The following is a 16,316-nucleotide window of genomic DNA, read 5'->3' as shown; positions in this document are numbered from 1 at the left end:
TTTTTTTTTTCCCCCCCCGAAAAAATCCATAGATAAGCCGCACCGTTATATAAGCCGCAGGGCCAAAAAACGGGGAAAAAGCCGCGGCTTATAGTCCGAAATTTACGGTACTTAGAAATCCATTCTAAAATGACATATCCACCTTTTGAAAAACTTGATATCTATGATTATAAGCAGAATGCACATAGTTAACACTCATTATAGTCGGTCATGTGAATCCTTGGTTGACAAAATGAGAAGCTGTTTACAGTTGGACTCTTCTTTATTATAGAGATCTGGGGCATCTGTAGCTCCGGAGGTAGAGCGGATCGTCCACTAATCGCTTTGGATAAAAGAGGTCGGTGGTTCGATTCCTGCCTCCTCCAGTCTGCATGTCGAAGTGTCCTTGGGCAAGACACTGAACCCCAAATTGCTCCTGATGGTGTGCCAGCACCCTGCGTGGTAGCCTGCCGCCATCGGTGTATGAATGGTGAATGTAGCTACTGATTGTAAAGCGCTATATAAATGCAGGCCATTTACCATTTACCATCTGGACTGATAAACATAGGCTCATGTCATTTGTCCCCAGATGGAAATGATCTCTTCATTTCTTGACAAAAATGAAAGTGTATAAAGCGCTGTGTCTATTTAGCTCAATGGAATCAACGCTTCCATTGTAACATCAGTCTGGCAGCAGCAATGATCCAGGAGTGTTTTTACTCTTATGTGGGTTGGCCACTAGTCTCTCCCCAGACTCAAATATTATGTTGAATCGCTGCACTCTGCATACTACATAAATGAGTCTGTGCCACTTCACAGCCACTGCTGGTTTTGAAGGCGGGTTGAAATTGAGTGACAGGTCGTAGCACCGATGAGAGAGCGGTTCGAAAAATGGGCTGCACCTCCCATGTCGTCTGATCGCAAAGTCGTTACTGATTGGGGAGGACTGAATCCACCACTGGCCAAGTGAACGGTTCCCTCCCATAACCAGCCGGCTGGGGGGAAAGCGTCCCAGACCCAGAGAGAGCTCTGCAGCATGCAGTAACGTAGTGTATCAGCGTAAGAACTCTCATGGGTCTGGCGTTGAGACTAGTCGGCCACTATCTATCATAGTAGCTTATGCAACAACCCCACGTCGAAAAAATCACAACTATCCCTTTAAAATGCTTCACATACCATGTTTCTGTTCACTGTTCAATGACTAGTGAGTGAGTGTGTATTTAGGACTGACCTTGCAGGGAGATTGGGTGGTGATTTGAGCTCTGGCCAGGATGCGTCGTCGCTTCGAACTGACCGGAGACTCTTCTTCCCTGGAGCGCTCACGTTTGACCGCGGGACGGGAGACCGGGCTGGACATGGAGGGGGCGGGGCTGGACATGGAGGGGGCGCGAAACTGGTCCCGTGGATGACAGCGGATCGCAGGCTGATGAAGGGGGGGGGGAATGCAATTCAAATTAATTACCTAATTTACATTTTAGCCCTTCACTTGACACCCTTATGCAAAGTGACTAAACAATTAGAAATATATATTTATTTATATTTATATATATATAAATATCTGAATGCAGGCAGCATGTAACTTAAAGCCTAATGTTTGAAGATCTGTTAGGGTAGAGACTTGGGATCATAGGTGTAGCTAATGTAACGCGGGGGAACGGCGTTCCCACACTTCTCCAAGAGGTGTTTTGTGCGTTATTATTTACGACAGCATGAAGAAGAGTGCTACTGCGATGCGTTATTATGGGACCCACCACGGTTCTTCCCAAGGAAGAAAAACAACAAACACCTGAATAATGTCATGGGCAAACTGGAGGAGTGCAGAAATGCCCGTTTGTGGGTGGCGGCAGTACAAATCAATTGGCAACTTTGATGATATTTCATCTGCGCATTGAAGCCGTGGTCTCCCCCCTGTGCGTAATTGGGCAGCGCCAGCTCACCTGATCCAGCCACTTTGATCGCTGTTACAGCTCCCGATTCGTAGGCTACAAGCTGATATGAACTTATATTGCTACAATTAACGCATTAACAGTGTGTAACAGAATACATTCAGTGTGCAACAGAATAGCCTACATTCTGACTGTGTGTTATGGAACGCATCTACCAGCGCCCACAACGCCAACTGGGCCAAGTTAGAGAAAGCGTGTTAAACCAGAATACGGGACTATCTGGAGAAAACAAAACAAATGAACAATCTGAGCTGGCGATGTTTTTTTGTTGTGGAATGCGCAGTGCATGGAGACTTGCACGGCTGCCTTAATCGAATAGAGGTGAGCATTGCTTCTTTGTGAAGAAGGAATGGAAAATTATCTCAATTTGGCCATACCAGTGATAATTATAATAATTTTTAGCATATTATGCATCATAATGTATTATTTTATTTCATGGCCAGATGTGGCCTTTCTTATCTCATATAGTGCAATAGTATAGTGCAAGTCGAGCTGTTTATGTGCTTTTTCCCATGCGTGATGCCCTCAGTGAGATAATTGTGCTGCTCAACTGATAACCAAGATTAGCAAAATGATCTAGATTGTCATTTTAGCCAAAAAGTTATTTCTCTGTGAATCTCCTTTTCTTTTCATTTAGCCGAGTCCTCTGTTGCCCTCTGCTGGCAAAATAAATACCCACAACAGATGTTGATGCTCCAATTGTGCCATTTGTCAGTCACCATCAAATGTAGGCAAGGCAAAGTGTATTTATATAGCACATTTAAAACAACCACAGCTGAGCAAAGTGCTGACCAGGTCATAAGCAAAAATAAAAGTAGAAAACAATTAAGAAAAGAATAAACATAATAATAATAAGCTCAATAAAGAAACAATGAACATAGAAATATAAACAATCAAATAAAGTGACAGCTCAGCTTGAATTGAAAGTGACAGAATAAAGAGGAGTCTTTAGTATTTAGTCTTTAGCAGCGACTTAAAGGTTTCTAGGCACTCAGCACTTCTTATACAGCTCAACAATCACGTAACATTGTGATGTCACCACCTGTTCCGGAAGAGTATTTCCCATTCATTTTTGTCATCACGTTTCAAAAAATCCTTATCTAAATTGATAAACTGCTCTTAAGAGTGAAAAACCTATTCATCCCATAATGCATCCCGGCATTTCTGGCCAATCAGATTAGCCGCTGATTGAGCGACAGAGCGTTTCAGCCAATGGGAGAGTACTCTGAGCAGCAGTGGGTAGGTAGGACTAGTGTCCTCTAGAGAGAGAGTGGCGTCAGCGGAGGAGCAAAATGCGAGACTCATTAGCCAATGAACAGCCAGGAATGGGTCTCGCGCTACTTTTGCATGCTAAAATAAAGCTGATAATGTACAATTTGATTCAAAGGATGAAAACCCCTTTCAAAGTACAACACAAACTGTCTATTTTGCTGCAACTCGACAGTGCTGCTTTTTTTACTCAAGAGTTCCACTTTCTACTTCCTGGAAAAAAACTGGTCCATTGGAGTGAATGGAGATGTCGGAACTCTTCTATTATACGGCTCTGGGTAAGCGGTCTTGACCGGTGCCATTACAGCTATTAGCTCCATGGCTAACAACACTATCGTAGATAGACACATTACAGCTATTAGCTCCATGGCTAACAACACTATCGTAGATAGACACATTACAGCTATTAGCTCCATGGCTAACAACACTATCGTAGATAGACACATTACAGCTATTAGCTCCATGGCTAACAACACTATCGTAGATAGACACATTACAGCTATTAGCTCCATGGCTAATGGTGGTTTTAGCCCTTTACTCAGCAGGTGATGAGCTACATAGTAGCCTAGCCAGAGGGACAACAGCCAGAAAGAGAAATAAATGCAGGCCACCAAACACAGACGACCATTACAGCGAGCTCTACCAATCAAAGACGTCATTGTTACACCTTTGGGATTGTGGGTAGTAGGGATGCACGATATATCGGCAATCATATCGGTATCGGCCAGTATCGGCCGATTTTTTAACATATCGGTCATATCGGTATCGGTCAGATGTTGCAATGTTAATATCGGTTATCATTATCAGCCAAATTCTTCACATTGATATGAAATAATGCAGTAAATCTATGATTTATGGGCTTTTCCAAAGGCTTTGCAAATAAAGAAATGCATAACTTTTTCAAATTCAGTGTTAACATGTGTTTTTCAGTATGTACAAAATGTGATGATCATAAAAAATGTGGTTTTATACAGATCATATCGACATCGGTAAATATCGGTTATCGGCCATAACAGCAATGTTAATATCGGTTATCGGCATCGGCCAAAATTTTCATATCGGTGCATCCCTAGTGGGTAGTGTAGGCAGATCACTTTTTTCATATTTAAAAGGAGGCTATCTTACAGATGTGTGGCTTCTACAGGAAGATATAGCATCGTTTGACCACTGGAGGGCCCGTGGTAACTCTACATTGGGAGGTTATGACATTATGGTGAATAATCATAATAATCTCAATGAGGAAATACTCTTCCGTCACGTGACTGTTGAGCTCTATGTGGACAGATCTAAAAGCATCTGCTTCATGGACCTCAGTGCTCTGGTCTAGATGGAGTGTGCTGTAGATCTAAAAGCATCTGCTTCATCGACCTCAGTGCTCTGGTCTAGATGGAGTGTGCTGATGTACGCCATCTGAGATAAGAAGGCGCCAGCCCATTTCAAGTCTTAGAAGCGGACAGGAAGCCAAGTGAAGGGCAGCCAGTCCAGGCGTAATGTGGGCACGCTTTATCATTTTCCAGTTAGGAGCCGCACTGCAGACGCCCAAGTTGATGCCTGTTGTTCTACACCCACATACAAAAGACTTACAAGTCTGATGTAAGAGGCAATCAAACCGTGAATAACTCTCTCAAGATCTTTAGGAGAGAGATATGCCTTAACCTTGACTGACAGTCTGAACTGGAAAAAGCTGGTTTGAATTTACCCTGCACCACTTCTTCCCCCAGTGGGATGTCAGCATGCTATACATCCATTATCATCTTCAACATTCAATTCAGCAATATTACACTCGAGGGTGTACTTTACCGTGGTTAGAGGCACGACGGTGATGTGGCAGCACCGAGGCTTCAGTCGAGGTCCGTACGCGTCACTGAAGTGCCAATAACCACGGTAAAGTACACCCTCGAGTGTAATATTGCGATTATACAACAGTTACCAACAAAATACAGGCTATAAACAAAAGGTGTTCATATTTTGGGGGCATTTGCTCTCAAAATAACAAAGTTTTTGCCGAGTGTGTTAGTCCGAGACAAGAAATAGTCCCTGTTGAGTCAGCCAGACATCAGCCAGCCGATATGCTCATCATCACATGAGTTAACTGTAACAAACAGCTGATATGCTCATCATCACATGAGTTAACTGTAACAAACAGCTGATATGCTCATCATCACATGAGTTAACTGTAACAAACAGCTGATATGCTCATCATCACATGAGTTAACTGTAACAAACAGCTGATATGCTCATCATCACATGAGTTAACTGTAACAAACAGCTGATATGCTCATCATCACATGAGTTAACTGTAACAAACAGCTGATATGCTCATCATCACATGAGTTAACTGTAACAAACAGCTGATATGCTCATCATCACATGAGTTAACTGTAACAAACAGCTGATATGCTCATCATCACATGAGTTAACTGTAACAAACAGCTGATATGCTCATCATCACATGAGTTAACTGTAACAAACAGCTGATATGCTCATCATCACATGAGTTAACTGTAACAAACAGCTGTGCAGAAAGCAGCATCTAGCTTACAGCTGATATGCTCATCATCACATGAGTTAACTGTAACAAACAGCTGTGCAGAAAGCAGCATCTAGCTTACAGCTGATATGCTCATCATCACATGAGTTAACTGTAACAAACAGCTGTGCAGAAAGCAGCATCTAGCTTACAGCTGATATGCTCATCATCACATGAGTTAACTGTAACAAACAGCTGTGCAGAAAGCAGCATCTAGCTTACAGCTGATATGCTCATCACATGAGTTAACTGTAACAAACAGCTGTGCAGAAAGCAGCATCTAGCTTACAGCTGATATGCTCATCATCACATGAGTTAACTGTAACAAACAGCTGTGCAGAAAGCAGCATCTAGCTTACAGCTGATATGCTCATCACATGAGTTAACTGTAACAAACAGCTGTGCAGAAAGCAGCATCTAGCTTACAGCTGATATGCTCATCATCACATGAGTTAACTGTAACAAACAGCTGTGCAGAAAGCAGCATCTAGCTTACAGCTGATATGCTCATCATCACATGAGTTAACTGTAACAAACAGCTGTGCAGAAAGCAGCATCTAGCTTACAGCTGATATGCTCATCATCACATGAGTTAACTGTAACAAACAGCTGTGCAGAAAGCAGCATCTAGCTTACAGCCGATATGCTCATCATCACATGAGTTAACTGTAACAAACAGCTGTGCAGAAAGCAGCATCTAGCTTACAGCTGATATGCTCATCACATGAGTTAACTGTAACAAACAGCTGATATGCTCATCACATGAGTTAACTGTAACAAACACCTGTGCAGAAAGCAGCATCTAGCTTACAGCTGATATGCTCATCATCACATGAGTTAACTGTAACAAACAGCTGATATGCTCATCACATGAGTTAACTGTAACAAACAGCTGATATGCTCATCACATGAGTTAACTGTAACAAACAGCTGATATGCTCATCATCACATGAGTTAACTGTAACAAACAGCTGATATGCTCATCACATGAGTTAACTGTAACAAACAGCTGATATGCTCATCACATGAGTTAACTGTAACAAACAGCTGATATGCTCATCACATGAGTTAACTGTAACAAACAGCTGATATGCTCATCACGAGTTAACTGTAACAAACAGCTGTGCAGAAAGCAGCATCTAGCTTACAGCGTTGATGCAAAAAGGATTGTTTTGATGTTAATTGTAATTTATTTGATGGACTTACTGTTGACGAATGGTTGGAAGAAGAGATAAACAAACAAGCTGCTGGTTTCATCTGACAGCGTCAGGTTAGGACGCTAATTCTAAATTCAATAGTTGTTCTACAAAAACAAGCCATACGTATCATTAAAAAAGGGTTACTATGCTCACACAAATCCACTGTTTCTAAATTCCCGTGTCATGAAATTTAACGACTTGTTCTATTATAAGATAATGCAAATAATGTTTAAAGCAAAATCAAAGTCACTCCCATTCTCTGTGCAAAGGTGATTTTCAACACGGGACAGCAAGTACGATCTAAGAGGTGTGTGCAAGTTTAATGTGCAAAAAGCTAAAAAAGAGATTAAAGGAGATGTTTCCACTGTTGGGGTGAAAGTTTGGAATGATGCACATATAAATTTGAAGATGTGTAATTCGCTTTTGGTTTTCAAAAAAATGGTTTCTGAAGCTATTTTTGAGCGTTATAAGTGTGAATACATTTTCTGATGCCGTTTAATTTTTTTCTTTTCTGTGTTGTAAACATTGACTGTTGCAAATTACTTTTCTGTTGTTGTTTTTATTTTATTTTGGAATAAAATAATTAATTGAGTAGAAATTAGGTCAGGCATAATATAAGCATTTTGCTTCTGCCTGAGCCTGTTCAGTCTCTGGTTGATTTGACTTTGTTTATACTGTGATTTTGTTATTTATAATGACTGAATAAAAAAATTACATTACATTACATTACATAATGTATCAGACTGAAAATAATACTGCCTGTCTGAGATGAAAGAGGGTTGAGAGGCGGGCCATAGCGTGTCTGTCGATGATTTGATTTGACAGTTCTGGGCACTGAGGTTGGCGTTGGCCAATCCTGGCCTGTTCCGCCCCCAAATCGAGTCTGTTCTGGCGCCGGGACAACCAGGCTCTCTGGCACCTGCCAGTTACGTTAACTTTAGGAGCAGTGCGGTAAAGGAATGCGAGTTTAACTCATTCACTGCCAACAACGTATGAACACGTTTTCAGAATCCAGCTGTTCCCTGCCAACAACGCGTTTACACGTTTTTGGCATCGATTTTTTTTTTTTGACGGTGGGTTGTGCATCTAAGCCTTTTACATCTCTTATATAATTATTGGAGCCACCGAACGTTTACAACCCATTCCACCGACCCACTAAGTGGCAACAGTGCTCTCCTTGCTAGAGGAAGGAAAGCATTTTTTTAACTTGTCAAGCCATTCTCAGCCCAGCCATTCTCCTTTTCGCGCTGATTGCTGGCGATGCGGGATTGCAAATTTACATAATAGATTCAGCCGATCTACTATGATCGGGTGATAGATTACAGGTGGACGAACACACTTTGAAACACGCAGCATAAATATGACCAGAATCGCAAAAGCTTCTCTCAACCAAAACTCCAAACGAGTGAGTCCATCCCGACTTCCTCAAACAGCGGCTGTGCAGACAGGCACAGGAGAGCAGCAAAGCACTGACTGGTGACAAGCTTGTCCGCCCACGGAGGGCGGAGTTGAAGCAACTCGAGAGGGAGGGAGAGAGAGAGAGAGAGAGAGAGAGAGAGAGAGAGAGGGAGGGAGAGCGAGAGGGAGGGAGAGAGAGAGAGAGAGCGAGAGGGGGAGGGAGAGAGAGAGAGAGAGAGCCAAAAATGAATGGTTAAAGTGACAGTTCCATCCAATTTCACAAAAAGCCGTTTATCTCTGAATATTCTTTTTCACGCTAAAACCATGCTGTATTCAACTGCTAATGCTTACATAACTACTAACTCTACAAACTAACTCTTTTAGACAGAGAAAGTACACATTCTATTAGTACTTTTGAGATATTGTATGTTCACAAACTCCAAGCTGAAACGAATCCTCGGCTCTTATAAAATGAGCCATAATCCTCAAAAAACGGCTTGGCAGAAGCTATCTACAGCAAAAAAAAACGTCTGGCAGTCAATGTGTTAACAAACCAGTTACATGTCCTATGCATTCTACATCAAATAAAGACATTAGTTTGTTTTATTTGGTACGTTACACACTTATTGGCCAAGTTATTAGTTAGTTTATGGGCTAGAAATTCTGTGGGGTTACAGGCAATATAGGTAGGCGGCCATGTTGCCTGCAGAATTGTGGCCGCTGCTGTTCTCTGCTGAACAGACCGGCCGGTGGAGTGATATTTTAGTGATGAGGCCGTTCTCAAATGAACGACTTGAGAACGGCTAGGTGTTTAGTTTAGTTTAGTTTATTAGGATCCCCATTAGCCGCAGCAGGATGCTACGGCTATTCTTCCTGGGGTCCGACAGGTGTGCTGTTATGTTCATTTGAGAATGGTTCTTGACCAATCAGATTGCTTGGTCAGAACTACATGTTGTATAATATAGTATCATCACACTAGCTTTAAAAATGAGCCCACCACAGCCGCTGAAAGACAGCAATATCGGTAAGAAACTCACCAAGTTTACTCACCAATTATTACGCTGTCTTCCAAATAATCCAGCCACGTAACTACATCCATTCATGAAATGATTAAATAGCCCGGGGACATTAATGGTTTGTAAAAGTCTCATTTAACCACCCGCCCACTCACGCCATGTTTGGGAAACTGAGCTGGGAGCTGCTAAACTGCCAGCGTGGATCTTGTTGTACTAGAGCAGTGCTGACCAATTTGGGGCCCGCGGGCCAAGTTGCTCAGGCAACTCGGGCAAGTTATCAGATATCTGCACTGATTGCAAAGGGTGGACGAGCTTTTTCATGTGGTGACTTTGTGAAACAGTGTCTGAATGTGGCTGCGGATATACTGTGTTCACTCCTGAGATTGCATCCCTGCAAATTGTCATGGCAAATTGTTTACAAAAGATGGACAATAAAGCTGATTTCCAAAGTACCTTGAGGATTTTTCAAGTTGTGAATTAAGTCAAATTTCTCTCTTGATTACAAAGGTGGAAAATACAACTGTTTTTAACTGGGTGTTTACTGATTAAATGTTTAAGCTCCTCACAAATGCAGATGTTTTTTTTTTTTATATATATAACCAATTGCAAATTATTACAATTACCAAACAGATAAAAAGTAGATTATTATATTGAAATGTTATTTTAGATTTAGAATGTTAATTTTCTATAAAAAAAAATAAGGGAATTGTCCGCACACTGATTAGAAGCTCCCGCTTTTATTTGCGCTCAAGGAAGGCAAGCTTTTGACCCTATCGGGTCTTCATCAGGCCTGATCAAATATTTTTTGATTTGGCCTGTTTGTCCTGCAGCTGATGCCCAGTGCGGTTTTTGGATGTGCGCATCGAGCTTTCCTACTTTAATTTTCTATAAAACACAATACATTTTAATGTAATTCCACAATGTTTATTTTTGGCCCTCGGCCCTCCACCCAGATTGAGTTTTGGCCCTTCAATGGGAAAGAATTTGGGCACCCCTGTACTAGAGGCTGGGGTGGTGATGTTCTGCGCTCGCGGGAGCGCACTCATACTGGATCATTGTTGCTAAACATGCAGGCCGACTGGGGTAGCGTCTGGTAATGTTCAGGAATTCACTGCATGTTTTAGAAATGGCGATATGGTCCCAGCCCTAGAGGGGACAGACCCACCTGGAGGAAGGCATTTCAGCTGGTTGTTGGACAGTTTCAGGTGCCGTAGAGACCTCAGCCGGCCGACCTCTGGACAGAGGAACTGGAGGGCGTTGTCGCTCAGGTCCAGTGACTGCAGCCTGGCCAGGTTTCCGATAGCTGAGGAGGATCAAACTACAGTCACTCTCTATCACTCTGTTCAATGGATAAACTTCACCTAGATGACCTCCTCACACACACGTATACATGCAGTCAAAAATAAATAACCTTCAGGTTCATTTCATCTCCAGATCAGCCTAGTTTTCATTCTCATTGCTGTACCCCTTCCCATTGTCTTATTTCTGTTGTCATTATGTTATCCAGTCAAAATGGGCCTTAACTTGATTTTTGTTGTGACTATTTTTCTTTTTAGATTCTTTCAATACAATGCTGTCAAATCAAAGTGACTGACAACCAATCAATGTGGACAATAGAACCAATTCTTATGAAATAAAGAAAGACTTACCTTCAGGAATGATAACTATGTTGTTTGAGTGCAAATACCTTAAAAGGAGGGAGGGGACAAAGATGACAATTTGAATGACAACATTAATTGCTTGCTTTAGATATCTCTCCAGAGTGACACCGGACGCTATTGATATGATGACAGTGGCGTTGTGGTCACCTGATGGACATACATTAGATTTAATTTAGGAATTTAGCAGACAGGCTCATCCAGGCCAACTAGTTGTGGTTATTTCCAAACATAATCATAGTTAACATTTTATGGAAATAATAGTCGTGCAGTAATTATATCACATATCATATAGAGTGTGGCAAACCTTTAGTGTAAAATAAGAATCCTAATGTGTGTGGATTGCACATATACTTGTGTTAACTGAATACTCACAGTTCAATTAGATTTGGGAGCTTCTGAGCAAGATTGTCAGGCTAAAAGAGAAGGATGGAGAGAATAAAATAACAGCACAGTAAATCTCACAGAAACAAAAAAAAGCAACAATTCTGAACTTGATTAGCAGTGCTGCTCGCTGCACTGCTGGCAGTGTGACAGGATTGTATGGAACAGGGACGGCACCCGGGTAGCAGTATGGGTTAGCTCCCCAGCCTGCGTCTTCCGTGAGGAAGAAGCCCAACAACCCACGAGAGGCCTTTTAGGAGGGCCATTCAAGCTGCAAGTGGAGACTGCAGTGCCACCAAGTACTGGTACTGCATGGTGTCCACCAAGATACCATCACCTCGGAATGAGATGTTTGGAGCGGGGGAGTCTGGTGCAGCGCACAGGTCCTAGACCTGGTGAGACGAGGGAGGAGCCCGGCCGGGTGGCAACCCACAGAGCCTGGTCCCTCTATGTACCAGAGCCCTCCCCGTCCCCCGGTCCCGGCAGAGTAGTTCCGGAGCAGCGGATTGAGTGGCCCTGACCGCGTGACCACCTTCGACCCTTCCTGGAGGGCTGACTTCGTGGGTAGCTACTCGTACGTAAGTTGGGGCTTGGCCAGCCCCGGCTGGGTCACCTGGGCGAGGGTGTATGATGTTGCGAGACCCGAAACATCCTATGACCCCAGGGTACATCACTGAGGATACGTCCCAGTTATGCATCCATGCGATGTTTTTTTCTTTATATGAATGACAGGTATTTTTTTTTTAGTAGTTTAAAGTCGAACTGAACCTGTTCGTCACGTGCATAATGAGTCCGTTTCAGACTGAAAACATAGTTTGTCTAAGATGACAGGTTGAGAGGCGGGTCATAGTATCATGTCGATGATTTTATTTGACAATTCTGGGGACTGGATTGGGCTTTGGCCAATCCTGGCGTGTTCCGCCTCCAAATCGAGTGCGATTCAGTGTGTTGTGGCGCTCCCCTCGGGAAGAGCCTTTTGACGGGAGGAGTGGAGCTCAGCGACCCGCAGGCAGCCAGCTGCCTTCGTGTTGCCGAGCGGAGAGTGCAGCACATCGGCCCGGAATCTCCGAAGTGCGACCCCTGACAACCAAGCTCTCGGATGCGCGCGCCATTATCGCTGCTGTAAATACGATATCCCTGGAATGCGCGTTTTAACGAGCCAGTTACATTTCCTTGCATTCTTAGAGATTATAGTTTTTGTTTTTTGTTCATGTTTCTAACAATTGGCCAAGTTAGTAGTTAGTTTATGGGATAGGAATTCTGCCAGATGACAGGCACTAGGCACCATTTTCTACTTCAATTGGAAGAGAAAATTATCCAGAAATGAAGATTTGATTGACAGCTGCATGTCATGATATGATTGGTTGAAATGGGGTAGAAACTAGAAATATGATAGTACTAGGTGACGTCAGCAAACTGTACATTACTGTTATCAATGAAATCTTGAAAAATGAACTTTTGATGTGAAAAAGTGTGAAAAACGAAAGAAATTAGATTGTTGTGATTTTGTTTGCATACATTATTAAATAGGTGCACTGCATACCCAGGTATTTGAACTAAAAGAAAAGAAAAGTAATTTTTGGGTTCAGCTCGACTTTAAGTGTTTCTTCGAGAATCATATCGTGCATTCCTTTATAACTGGAAACTGGTAATCTTACGACTTCAAAGGTCATGAGCTGGGCGGTGACGTAATCATTGCTGGTATTTCCCATTCCAAACTCGTAGGAGCCTCAGCAGCCCCGACCTCAAAAATCCAAGATGGCTGCGTCGTGCAACAACAGTAGTTATAATCGTAGTAATATTGTTTAGCACTTCTGTTTTGTTTGTGTCTCATTAAATCAGCTGTACACACAGCACTGTCTAACTTCTATCTGTGTGGACATGAGGCTGCAGTGTTTGTATGCGCAAAATGCCGCGAAATGCCTTGTTATCAACTGTTATTGCTAACAATGGCTAGCGACTGGATCTGACCAATGAACAGTGAACTTCCCAGCTCAAGTTTTCTACAAATGGAACGCTAACAACACGGATGTGACGTCATTTAGCCTCCACATCCCAGTTATTTTGCGATAAAGAAACGCACCAATAGGCCTACTGTATCTGTATGTATGCATACTATGCAGAACTGACCAGTTTAGTTTACCCAAACTTTTTAACAAGTCCTGTTCTGTAAAGACAATATTAAACATCGGTCATCCACAATTATCAATGGGGTTTGCCCTGACATCCTCTCCCATACAAAAAGACAGAGTAGGATACCAGCGTAGTGAGCGAGTTTCTCTTCGTATAGAGTCTTTCCAGAAACTGCAGGCCCCCGTCCTTCAGCAGCTCCACAGGGAACTTGTTGAGGTTCCTGTAGTTGAGGTAGAGGTTTTTGTGGCGCTCCTGTTTGGCCACGAATATGGTCTCATGAAGGTCGGTTGCCATGTCTGAGTAGAACCTCTCCTGGGAGAGGAGACTCGGTACCTGCCTCCTGCTTCTATGGCATTACACTTCCCTGAAATAAAAGGATGGACAGAGTTTGCAGCAGACGTACTTGATCCTCTGTTGTTTCATTAGTGCAGCTTAGAATAAAAATACATTGATTGATAAAGAACTAGCTACTAGGAAGCATCACAACACATGCAACAGGATCATTTAAAAAAAACATAACTGGAGGTAACAAAGTCCATTCCTTTCATGTCAAACTTAACTGAAAGATTGTCACATCAGGTATGCTAACGTTGAAAACGGCAACCTTTTAAGGTAGGCCTACTTCAACTCACTGAAGATCTTACTGCCTGACTAAACCTGTCTTACTTTGATTTCTCTTTCTGTTTAATTTTCTCCAATAGGGAGAATTTGTTATTAAGATGTGTGTAATTTTTGTTTTGGAAAGGGAAGCGGTAGGGAATGGGGGTATTAGGCTAAACAAATCAGTGGGGAAATTAAAATGTCATTCTCCCTCTGTTACGTTGATGAATAAGCACTCAATAAATAAATGAATACAAAAATGATTTTGATTCTGATTCTGGAAAAAAATGCTGACGTTACTAGGAAACAGACAGTCCACACTCAACTAGCTAGTCTGTCACCACAACGTGATCAGCAAAACTATTACGTTACTCGGTTGTTTTGACACTTGTTAAAGAGTGCTTACAGAAACAGAATTAATACTACAGCTATTTAAGTAAGATAGTTAACGTTACAAACTCGGCCCCATCTTCGTACTGGTATCGTTTTGGTTAGCAACGTTAGCAAGCTACTTTTCGACAGCAAGCAGCAACACACAAAACACGTATCTGTATCACTATGACTTTACCTTCACTCTGCAAGACTACTTTAAGATGCTTTAATTACCCCACATGCGCATTATAGACAAGTATTTTTCTTGTCTAAGGTTTGACTAAAAGACTGTGGCACTGGCAGTTATGTGATGTAAACAACCTGAGACGTCATCGCCTCGGTCAAAGGTCACAATTCTCTTCCTGCAGTGTACAGCGCCCTCAGGCGGCCTGGAGGCTGAGCTTCATCTTCGAACTTGAGCCAATAAACCGTATAAATGCATTATTATAATGGTAAACGTTTATTATTTTTAATGCGTAAATTAAATCCCACTCATGTAAACTCAGTATCTACATTTAACATTGTAACATTGGTAAATAATGTTATAAATAATGCAATAATTTTAAAATGTGCTAAATATGTACATGGGGTGCAAAGGTAACTTGCGATAATTGTATTTTTTGTAAGTATCTCTCATCCTAAAAAAAAAACCTACGTCCCCTGCTACAAGGCACGCCCACTTCAATGTAACGTTATGCCTCTGTCATGGACCAATCACAACATGAAATTCCATATTTCAAACGGCCGTGCATTGAGGTTATGCCTGCAGGTGCGCAGGTGCGGTGACGTTGTATATAAACTGAACTCGCTCAGTTCAAATTCAGTTCAGCTACTCTGAATCTACAGTACAGTCGCATAACCGAAATTCCCTTGAAAATAACTTGCAGTTGCAGCATGATGACTCCTACTAGTCGAGGAAAAAAGAGAGACCGGGGTGGTAAAGTGTTATTAACCCCCCGGGCTCCAGAGCGATACTTACTGATAAAGATGCCAGAGGCCTGGTCCAATCTCCGGGTTTTCCCTCTTCCCCAACCAAAGGGTGTGGAGAGCATTGCGGTGTATGAGGCCAATGGCGACGGTTGCGTCATATACGCAGGTAATCAGTTGCATTGCTTTAACATTGTGATACTTGGATTATGTTAACGTTACTGACTTTTTTAAACTGGTGGTACTAACTTCATTGTGTTTGATAACGTTTTTAAATGATCCCTCCGTCCTCAACCCTGCAGGACACATCTCCAGACCTGCACCTGACCTGACACTGCCTCCCTTCCAGCCGTTCAGCGCTGCCCCGCCATCGCCAGCGTCGATCACTCGGCCGCCCAAAGAGGAGAGAGTGGGCGTTAAATTGAGACGCCTGAAGGTACGTAACGTTACATCCGAGTGTTTAACGTATTACTGTTTCAGATGATGGGGGGGGGGGGGGGGGGGGCGAGCCGTTACACACAGTAGTGCAGCAGGTATAATAATGCAGGCCGGCTATAGGCTATACCCAATTGTTTTTCAGTCAGCAGTGAATGTACCCACTTCTAAATTCCCTCTATAGTGTACCAATGACTACCTAGCAGGGCAAGGAGAGTGAAGGCATAGCTATCTACTGTTGTTTGACTAACTTGTAAATATGATCTTTAACTACATCATTTGCAATAGTGCACCCTATCATACTATTATCTTTGAGTTAAACTGAATATAGCCATTTGAAAAGTCTCCTAGATCGACGCCATCAGTGCTGTCACTTCTGAATACATGCACTGGTCTGTTTAAGAGGCCAGGTGGAGGCAGCAGTGACAGATTAGAGGAGACAGAGAGACCAGCAGAGTTCAGGTGACCCA

At 42.5% G+C, this 16,316-nt stretch overlaps 1 protein-coding gene across 2 annotated transcripts in view; it reads right to left on the bottom strand.

Annotated features, from left to right (window-relative positions):
- The window catches only part of LOC310800809 (leucine-rich repeat-containing protein 28-like), a gene marked incomplete at its 5' end in the record, with an annotated part of 20,015 nt that extends 6,209 nt beyond the window's left edge, over positions 1-13,806 (bottom strand). For both annotated transcript variants that reach the window (XM_083664724.1, XM_083664725.1), the window contains 5 exons: positions 1,211-1,402; positions 10,503-10,640; positions 10,987-11,024; positions 11,371-11,411; positions 13,639-13,806. In XM_083664724.1, coding sequence (XP_083520850.1) covers positions 1,299-1,402; positions 10,503-10,640; positions 10,987-11,024; positions 11,371-11,411; positions 13,639-13,806 — 489 coding nt within the window. In that variant the 3' untranslated portion in view covers positions 1,211-1,298. The remainder of the gene's footprint in view (positions 1-1,210; positions 1,403-10,502; positions 10,641-10,986; positions 11,025-11,370; positions 11,412-13,638) is intronic.
- Positions 13,807-16,316: the final 2,510 nt, after the last annotated feature.

This window comes from Poromitra crassiceps (genome assembly GCF_964638095.1).
Source record: "Poromitra crassiceps genome assembly, contig: HAP1_SCAFFOLD_89, whole genome shotgun sequence".
NCBI classification, from domain to species: Eukaryota; Metazoa; Chordata; class Actinopteri; order Beryciformes; family Melamphaidae; genus Poromitra; species Poromitra crassiceps.
This window is presented reverse-complemented; position numbering and strand designations above follow the sequence as displayed.